The 10,222-nt window shown below is 47.5% G+C and overlaps 1 protein-coding gene across 1 annotated transcript; it reads left to right on the top strand.

Moving 5' to 3' along the window:
* Positions 1 to 3: 3 nt before the first annotated feature.
* Positions 4 to 7,074, top strand: LOC100049034 (protein SGT1 homolog). The gene is made up of 10 exons (XM_044501173.1): positions 4 to 328; positions 2,690 to 2,759; positions 2,863 to 2,987; positions 3,251 to 3,422; positions 4,397 to 4,493; positions 4,569 to 4,634; positions 5,607 to 5,742; positions 6,263 to 6,345; positions 6,445 to 6,549; positions 6,675 to 7,074. Exons 1-10 carry the CDS (start codon positions 157 to 159, stop codon positions 6,780 to 6,782), a joined length of 1,134 nt encoding a protein of 377 aa, XP_044357108.1. The 5' UTR covers positions 4 to 156; the 3' UTR covers positions 6,783 to 7,074.
* Positions 7,075 to 10,222: the final 3,148 nt, after the last annotated feature.

A 10,222-nucleotide genomic window follows, 5' to 3' on the forward strand; every position in this document is an offset into this window, starting at 1 on the left:
CCACGGGCCCTTAAGAGGCCGTTTAACCGCACGCTGCTCAATCCAATCCAATCAGTCCCTTGCTTGGATCCATCCATCCCCTCCCCACCAAATACCGTCGATCTCTATTCACCTCTCCCAAAGTCTTCGTCTGGTCTTCTCCACCTCGACGCAGACATGGCCGCCGCCGCCGCGTCGGATCTGGAGAGCAAGGCCAAGGAGGCCTTCGTCGACGACGACTTCGAGCTGGCCGCCGAGCTCTACACCCAGGCCATTGAGGCGGGGCCGGCCACCGCGGAACTCTACGCCGACCGAGCCCAGGCGCACATCAAGCTGGGCAGTTACACTGGTGCGTGTTTCCCGCCTTCCCCTCCTCGCCCCCCCGCCCCTGCGGCTCGATTCGTTTGCTTATGCCGAACCCTGTCATGATTTCCCGCGTGGATGTGGATGGAATCGCTAGGCTCTCTAGGCCCCCCTATGAGATGTTTGCGTGTGGTTCTGGGAGCAGATGAGTTCGATTCACCGTCGCTTGTTGCGTTGCCGGTGCGGTTCTAGGTTAGTTATGGAGTTCGAGCGGCGAGTTAGGCCCTAATAAGCTCGTTTTGTTTTCGTTCCGAATCCTTACGTTACCTGTGTGGTGCGCCCAAGTGTCGGTCGGTCAAAGATGGGCTCCGTTGGGGGTTGCTCTGATTTGTGTGAAATAAGTCTGGTTCGTTAGTGTCAGCACACATAGCTTGTGTGTGTGTGCAGGTGTTGACGTACAAGTGTGTTGAATCCCTAATCTCATTTACAGTTAGGGTTGACTTCCAGTTTGCATAGGCGAGGGAACATAATGGGGTAGAATAGCATTGCAGCGTGTTTAGTATAGTCATTACATGACTTGCGCCCAAAGAAGGTATGCACTTGTTGAGTTGCTACAGTTATTGCTTGCTTTTTGCTCATATATGTTGGTGAAATTAGTCAAAACGGGTGCTAACGTTGAGATTCTGGGTTGTTTGATCTCTGGTTGTTATGTTGTTGATTTCTGTTCTTACATCACAGCCTTTAGCCTAACCTTGAAAAGGAAGGAGATCTAATGTGGTGGCATGTAAAGTGTTATATTTATATCAACTCTGAGGCACTTAACCACCATAAAGAATCTGGGTAGTATCATCATTGGAGTATTGTTATTTTGCTATCTTGCAGTTCAGTATTTGGTTGTTTGCACATCTTGTTTTATTACTTGTTCCATGTATCATTGAATTGTTGCATAGAACTCCATTTCTGTCCTCATGATGTAAAGTAAAATGCCATCCAAATGTAGAGCTGTTGTATGATAATATGGATTTTTTCTTAAGGTGCGTGCTTTTGTTTTCCTCATAGAAGTGCCCTTGGAAAAAGTTATTGTTAAGCAGAGGCAAAATATTTGCCTATTTCCTCAATTTATGAGGATATGGAATACATGCTATCCTCCTGAAGTTAGATACTGTGTCCTAGCATGGCCAAGGAGGTGAGGACCTTCCTCTTCAGCCTAGTGCCATGAACAATGCCATGAACAACGACTGCCTTTGAAAAAAACCCTGTTTTTGGCAACAATTTGTAATCAATGGTACATTTCTTTGTGATAATCAAAGTATCCCTATGTTGCCTGTGTAAAAATGTTATTCAGGCAGCTACAAGCCACTGCTTGATATACTAGAAATCACATCACATTAACTAACTATCGTAAAATCGTATGTAAATTTTTCTCTGTGTGAGGTTATTTGTTCGAATGCTTCATAAATTGAGAACTAAAAGCTAATTTGATTCCCTGCATAGTGAGGTCTGGATATCTATGTTTCTGACTTGGTGGAAGCCTTGTGCTCCTAATTGTAGTAATAGCATTAAACAATTGTTCTACTCTATCTATGAAGGAAAAGATATAATAGTGAAATCTGTAGATTATATGAAGGAAAAGATATAATAGTGACATCTGTAGATTCAAGAGGTACATTGTTGTGCATGGAGTAATACTTATGATTCATAACTATGTTTCTGTACTTTGCAGAATTTCTTAGCACCTAATCCCTGTTTGTCAGTGATCTATAGTTGTTTCCTTGTTGTTACATATTAATGAAGCCTTGGTCTGCTCTTTGTCAAACTCAAAACTTGCCATGTGGCTTATTTGTTTGCCCTTTTACGTCTAGAATGTTCAAAATGTTAGTGCCACACCATCCATGTATGAGTACAATGTCATTTCAGTTCTTAATTACCAGTTGAACTCATTTTGTAAACTTTAGCCCCGAATATTATTTAACTATCCATCATGAAAGATCATGTAAGCTCAATTAGCCATTCACTATATTTACAAATATAGTTTGTTTATTTTAAGCATTATCCTCTCACATTCATATTATTTCCTATGATCATAACTCATGATTGAGTGTCTCTCTTAGTCTCAAGTGTTCTTCTTGGGTAGAGAACACATAAATCTCTCTTAGTCTCAAGTGCTCGTCTTAAGTAGAGAACACATAAATCAAGAGAATAATCAGGGCATTTAGGAGCAAGAGAATGGCATGATGTTCATTGAGGCTAATTCCTTCATTTTTGTGCCAATGGCTACGATGACCTACATTTGTGGACATACTGAAATAGTTAGATCATGCCTTTTTTACTTGTTACTTGATAATAATTGTCTGCTTGTACTCGCACAATATAGTGTACTAAGCGCGTGGTAATTTTTGTCTTGCAGAGGCTGTAGCTGATGCCAACAAAGCAATTGAACTTGATCCTTCGATGCATAAAGCATACCTTCGGAAGGGGTCAGCCATGCATTTATTCGCTTCATCAGCTGAACATAAATTTTAGAACAAACTGCCATCTATTGCCTTTTTATTTTTATCTGACAAGAATAATTCTATGCAGCTCTGCTTGCATCAAGCTGGAGGAATACCAAACTGCAAAGGCTGCTCTTGAAGTGGGTTCTTCATATGCATCTGGTGACTCGAGGTTTACTCGTCTGATGAAGGAGTGTGATGATCGTATTGCTGGTGAGTCAAACGTTTTTAGCTCAGCAATTGCCTAATGGATATAGTGATTCTTTTTTGGGCATGCCATAATAGGAATATATGTCGTCTGTGTTTTCCCAATTTTTGAGTTATTGCGTTCTGTTAAAATCTCCCATAGCACCCTTGCATCATCATCCAGTTTTTGGGACGTGCTAACACTTCTGAAGCTGCATATGATCTTTTCAGTTGCTCTTTCTTACCCACACTTGTACTACTGGGGTGTCATTAACTTGTTATGTGTTCAGAGGAGGCTAGCCAGGTGCCAGTAAAGAATGCCGCTGCAGCTGTTGCTCCAGCTACATCTTCGGGGGCATCTTCCGGGGCTACAACTGTGGCTACTGAAGTTGAGGACCAGGATGGTGCAAATATGGAGAATGCACAGCCAACGGTAGAAGTGCCAAGCAAGCCCAAATACAGGTAATTGGTGCAGAATTCCTTCAGTAGTGTTCTTTCTCCCATGATAAAAAAATTATTTTCTATGTATAAGCCCATTTAAATTTGGGGGACATCTATTACATCCACTAAATTTTATGTTTGATTTCTAGGGATGGCAGTTTTGCCCATGGGTATGGGTACCCGCGGGTACCCTACCCGAAAACAACGGGTATGGGCAAGACTTTGAGAGATTTTGTACCCATGGGTAACGGGTATCCATACCCGCAAAATATATGGGTAGGATATGGGTATGAAATTGCGCCCATGGATAACCCAATGGATACCCAGAAAAAAAAAAATGAAAATAACTCCTATGACATGTGGGGTCATCTTCCAACTCCTATGGCCTACCCTACGTCTCAATTCCTTAAATCGTCCATAGCTTATAGGCCCATAATCACCTGCTCACCAATCCCGTTGAAATGATGAAATCTTGACTCTTCGCTACCAACCTCATGTTCAAAACTCGATCAAGCGATCGGCCATTCCGACCACCACCTCCCACTATAGTGGGCTTCCACCAGCTGCCGCTCATACTCCCTTGATGCGTCCAAGAGGCCACCCACCGTAGCAGCCTATGTCAGTGCTATACTAATCGCCCGTGATCACTTCAAATTTAAACTCATTTCTCTACCTTTTAAAATTTTAAATGTTATATATTATACCTACTGGATACCCATTGGGTATAGCATACCCAATGGGTATGGGCATGGGTGCCAATTTATGCCCATGGGTATTGAAATGGGTGGGTATAGAAAGTTTCTATGGGTATGGGTTTGGGCAGAAGGATGTTGTACCCGCCCATACCCTACCCATTGCCATCCCTATTGATTTCCACCTCATTCACATCGTCAGGGGTGTGCGTAATACTAGTGTATGTAAGGAATGCTTAAATGTTTATGCTGTAAACAGTGGATGGATGCTAACATCTTCTCGCAATGCATTTGATGTTGTAGGCATGACTACTACAATACTCCTACAGAAGTGGTACTGACTATATTTGCTAAGGGTGTTCCAGCTGACAGCGTGGTTGTTGACTTTGGTGAACAGATGGTGTGTTTCCCTTGCCTTATTCTTGCAAATCAATTGTCATTTCACCGTGTTGACTAATCTAGCTTCACCTTCTAGCTGAGTGTCTCAATTGAACTTCCCGGTGAGGAACCATACCATTTTCAGCCTCGTCTGTTTTCAAAGGTACCTTCTCATCTTTTTAACTTGTATGTGGCTACTTATGGACACAATGCAAATAGTACATGCTGTATCTGTTATGTCACTTGTATGATGCATCGTTTGGTAAGAGAAGGAAGGTACTAAGTATTCAGAACATACACGCAAGGCAGGGTGACTCAAAAGCATAGTTCTCATGTTTTTGCTAGTGACTAATCTGTAAATACGAATTTATAGGTGATATATATCGTAAATACAACCTTTAGTACAGAATCAATAATTTATTAATTTTTCCTCTCAAACAAATTTTCCACCCTTATCTAGAACATGAGCGGCACATACAGGTTTCCACATATATGTTTACAAACAACTTTGGAAGTACATGATTGTGGATATAACGACGAAGCCAGGCTAAACAGTACACCCTCTGTAAAGAACTATAAGAGTGTTTAGATCACTAAAGTAGTGTTCTACACGCTCTTATATTTCTTTATGGAGGGAGTAACTGACGGAGATGGAATGAGGTCTTCTTTATATGATATAGCATACTAATTTTGTTTCTAAAACAATTAATTTATTATGTTAATCCTCAAATTTATGTTCTAGGAACAGCAATTGATCTGCTGATAAAGTAGGATATTGCAACTGACAAAGTAAATTGATTGCTAAGGGCCCAAGTTGTCATGTGGTGTGGAAATACACATGGTCAATAGTTCATTGCTGAGTAGCACCTTTGACAAACTTGTCAGTTGATTGGATAGAGTTTGTTTCTCGCTCCATCTGGCAACTTACAGTGATGACTGAGAAGAACTCCTGGATTTGGAGGTTGATTAGGAAATGAAGATAAACCAGTTCTTACCATTGTTCCCTAATGCATGGATGTTGTTGAAAATCAGTTGTGCTCTCTCTATGTAACTGTTTTTACTTGTGGTGGTGTATACCAGACTGGGTTGAGCTATTGCACATTCATGAGTAATTTTGTTGTTTTTTGACAATCAGATCGTCCCAGATAAGTGCAAGTATACTGTGTTGTCTACAAAGGTTGAAATGCGCCTTGCAAAAGCTGAGCCAGTAACTTGGACATCATTGGATTATACTGGTAAACCAAAGGCTCCTCAGAAGATAAATGTACCAGGTAATTCCTTGAGGGCTGAATGCGAGCAAAATTGTTGACTTGTCTAGTGATAACCTTGCTGTGATTGAGCTTTTGTATGGAGGACTACTCCCTCTGTAAATTGTGTTCTACAATTTTTTCTTATGAAAGATAATCACTGAAAATATTTTAAACCAGCGCAAATTTATGGCATGTTCCTGACATGACAGTCAACAAAAATATGGTGATTTCTGTACTTTGTGAGAAAGATACTTTCATGCACACTGAGGGCAACAGATCTATAAGAAAATTATCTAAAATGCTGGTTGGTGCTGACTCCTAAGCTTGCAGAATGGCTAGTATTTCAGTCCCAGGCTGTTTATGTAGCTTTCAAGCTGGCAGAATGGCTACTAAGGTAGTTTTAAGCCTGAACCGTGTATGTGATGCTGGGTTCTTATGAACAGCATACCAGTTCTATACAAAATCTGAGTTCTGGGTTAGTGTTATATTGCATTGCCTTCCATTTGTCACTGAAACATTCTATGTATTCCTTGTTTTGCAGCTGAATCAGCCCAGAGGCCATCTTATCCATCATCAAAATCCAAAAAGGACTGGGATAAGCTTGAAGCTGAAGTGAAAAAACAGGTTTGTGTGTGTGTGTGCAGCTTGTATCATCTTTGAGCCTTTCATTTCACTACTGCCCTACTACCATTGAAGCTTCTCATGATTTTGAGTTTGTTTCAGGAGAAGGATGAAAAACTTGATGGCGATGCTGCATTGAACAAATTTTTCCGTGAAATTTACAGTGATGCTGATGAAGATATGCGTAGAGCAATGATGAAGTCTTTTGTATGTGCTCTCCATCCTCGTGGCTCCCCTTTTGTCAATTGACCTGTGTTGGCATAGCTGACAAAGGTCACAACACAACTGAGATCATGCTACTACTTGCTGTCTGAACATATCTGCTGTTGCAGGTGGAGTCTAATGGAACCGTTCTCTCAACCAACTGGAAGGATGTCGGGAAAAAGACGGTTGAAGGAAGCCCTCCTGATGGAATGGAGCTCAAGAAGTGGGAGTATTAATGAATCCAGATCATCCATGTTGTAAATCCTGGTCGGGTCGTGAGTGTTAACTTGGCTGCAGACTTGCAAATCAGTGTCGGTCGGATTATTGTGTGTTGCTCTTGATTCTGTTTCCGTATTTGTAAGCTGTTTGCGTGGCAGGTTAGCTTTTAAGTACTTATCCTAGTTTTGCGAGCTACAGTTGGTAATAGAGTAAGCCATACCTGTGCATCTGTGGTATGGAAGTGCAAAACGTCGTTGTAACTGGTGCCAAAACTATCATCTGTGAAACGGTGCTATTTTTTGTCTGAAATCTGCGCATCACACTTTATTTTTGTTTGATCAGATTGATCACATCGATCGTGAAATTTTATGTGATGATGTGATTGTCTCAGAAAGTTAGCAGTTAATCATATAAGAAAAGAGCGGAATCACTGTTGTGGTAGGGGAGCACGATTTACCGAGACATTATGATATGTGTTTCTACCATCGTGAGCTGCAGTACCTTTAGTTGGTTGCATGGAAGGTGGAGTTCTTAGAGCATCTCCAGAGGTTCAGCCCCCCAGCGCACCGAAAAAGAGCGGCATGTGGGTGAACCGGCGCTAGATCGGCCCTTGGGGTGACCTAGCTTCCAGCCACGCCCCCCAGGCGCCGCCCTCCAACCCGCGGCAAATTCAAACGTAGTCATTCATCAATCCGGCGATCATGCGGCTACAGTTCGAGGATCGAATGAAAAGTTCGGCGTACAAAAAGAAAAGACGCGCGTGCAGTGCATCAGATGGCGAGGTCGGCCTCCGGCGTCGGCGGAGTTGGCGTGCGCGGGCTTGGCGGGGTCGGAGCTTCTTCTGTGCTGGGCGCCGTCGGTGTGGCTTCTGTACTGCGGGGAGTCGTGGAGGCATCATCGCTCGGGCTTGGCGGAGGCGTGGGCGTGGGCGTGGGAGATGGCGGCGCCGTCGACGGCAGCTGGTTCAGGATGAGGCCACGCTCCGCCAAGTACCACACCTTGACCGCCTCGTCGTTGCTCTGGAGCATGTCCGCCCCGCCCAGCAGGAAAGCCAGGTCGGTGTTCCTCTTCTTCGCGGCGACGTTGGTCCGAAGTAGGTCGAGCTTGACGGCGCTGCTCGTCATCAACGCCGACCACCACGCCTCGGTCTTCTCTTCACGCAGGACGGCCCGGGCCTGTGCGTCGGCGAGGCAATGCTCGATGGACTACTGCACTCGCGCGGTAGCCGCGTCGACGTGTTTCCCCTTCTTGGCCCCTTTGTTGCCGTCCGGCCGCCCCTCTGACGCGCCTGGCGTCGGCGCGTCCGGCTTGTAGGTCTACTTGGCGTTGTCGAGGGTGCGCCGGACTTCCGCCCACTTCTCGCACTTGTTAAACGTGGAGGTACTTGAATTCTTGATCGCTGTTGCCCTGGCGATACAAGGCGAACATGCGCACCAGCTGCGCGGAGGAACAAACAGTTGGCGGGCGCATACGGCAAAGAGAAGCGGGAGACCGGCGTGCCATACGTGATCCTCAACGTTGGCGCCGCTCTCCGGGCGAGCCGCGACCTCCTCGACGACCCCATGCCATTTTTTGCACGCCGCCTGGATGAGCCCCCAATGGTTCGCCATTGCCTTCGCCCCACGCTGCATGTAGACGCCTTTGAAGTAGGGATCGACGAGCTTGGGCTCGTTGAACTCGGCCTTGATGCGCTGCCAGTATGTCTCGATGCTCTGGTTCGTGCCTGTGGTCGGGTCGAGGCAGACGACTTTCCGCGCTTCGGTGAGGCATTCCTGCTCCTTGGACGCCCACTTGATACGCGGCTCGCCGGTCCTGGCCGCCCCCTTCTTCTTCTTGCGCCTCCTCGCCGGAACAGTCGCCGGCTCCTCCTCCTCTGGCTCCTCCTCGCCGTAGTCGAGCTCGCCGTCCATGCCGCTGCTGAGGTCCACCGTGTCGTCCGGGGTAGCGAACCCGGGGGACGCGACGGCCGCGACCGAGCCTGCCGCGATGATGTCGTCCATGTCGGCGTCGGTCTCGTCGGTGTCGCCGAGGTGCGACGTGGAAGCTTGTGAGAAGGACAGCGCGCCACGGCGGAGAGGGGGTGTCGGGGAGCACGCGTAAGCCGGCGGTGAGTAGTTGTATGGAGGGTACTGCACGCCGGCAAAGGCGGGCGAGGGCCTGCGCTGGGCCGGGTGTCCATGGGGGAAGGTGACGTTGGGGTTGAACCCACCATGCGCGTCCCCGTCGGCGTAGCCCGGCGACGGCGTGCATCCCCATGGCTGCGGCGACGACGAGAAGCCGGACGGAGAGCCGACGCTTTGCTGGCTCCAGGGTGCGTACTGGGCGTGGCCGCTGGGTGGATTCATCATTCCCACGCGAGTCGCCTCGGCCTCGGCTTGGTCTGCCGCAGCCGCAACGGCACGTGCCGCGTTGTCACGGGCCTTCTTGGCGGTGACAGCCTCCCGTCGCTGAACTTCCGCCCTCCACTCGTTGTTTGTCATGCCCGGTGGCTTGGACGGTGGCGCCCTCGGCTTCCTCTGCTTCGGCTAGGCGACGGAGGCGGTCGCGGTGGTCGAAGCGCGGAGGATCACGTACTTCTTCGGCGGCATGGCGGTGGCTGGGAGGCAAGCGGGAGGGAGATTGGCGGGAGGAATGGAGAGAATGGGAGGGAAGTGGGGGAAAAGCGAGAAGAAACGGCGGGAAGAGGCTCTCGACTCGCCAACAGAGCGGTCCCACGCCCCTTTTCGCTTGTGCCGGCGCCCCCAGGCGCCCCCCAGCGCGCCGGGTTCGGCTCGAGTCCGCCGGCACCAGTATCGGCCCGAGCCGGCGAAAAACGGGCTACTGGGGGTGCGACTGGACCGAATTTTGGGCGTCGGCACGGCAAAAACGCATGAGAAGGGCCTGTTGAGAACGCGGCTGGAGATGCTTTTAGGGCATGTACAACGCCGTGGAGTTCTTAGGGCATGTACAACGCGGGCGCTAATTTTTTTTAAAGATCCAGCAAAATGCTGGCTTGATTCGATTTAGCAGAAAGCAGCGGAAGAACAACATGATGAAGATCCGAAGATCAAAGAAAAAGAAAACGACATCCCTATTAGTTGCCGAGCTACCCACCACAGCCAACACGACTACAAAGCAAAAGGGGCCTGTCCTAGGCTAAGCGTCACCGCCGCGTCACTTGACCAACGCCGGTATCCTCCGAAGACAGCAGCAGCTCCAACTAAGACTTTCTTTATCAACGCACAATCCACCCTTGAAGCAGAGTGCAGGCAGATGACGGAACTCGGTCGGTCCCAGAAAAAGCTTCGTCTTGGACTTATCAGCGATGGCGTACATTGCGTGTGGAGCTTCACCAAAAACAACGGCGAGCACCGGAGGAGCGCCACATAGAACCTCCAAGCAGTGTCTCAAAAACGTGATGCTCCCAACAGAGGAACGACGTTGGAGACGCCGTCATCACGCCGATCCAACCGGACCT

This window comes from Triticum aestivum, chromosome 3D (genome assembly GCF_018294505.1).
Source record: "Triticum aestivum cultivar Chinese Spring chromosome 3D, IWGSC CS RefSeq v2.1, whole genome shotgun sequence".
Classification (NCBI taxonomy): Eukaryota; Viridiplantae; Streptophyta; class Magnoliopsida; order Poales; family Poaceae; genus Triticum; species Triticum aestivum.

Bases quoted from the DNA above. Each gene is read 5' to 3' on its own strand.
- LOC100049034 (XM_044501173.1), top strand. From the start codon at position 157: ATGGCCGCCGCCGCCGCGTCGGATCTGGAGAGCAAGGCCAAGGAGGCC. The intron at 329-2,689 runs GTGCGTGTTTCC...TTTGTCTTGCAG, and splicing joins CAAGCTGGGCAGTTACACTG to AGGCTGTAGCTGATGCCAAC. The intron at 4,494-4,568 runs GTGTGTTTCCCT...TTCACCTTCTAG, and splicing joins TTGACTTTGGTGAACAGATG to CTGAGTGTCTCAATTGAACT.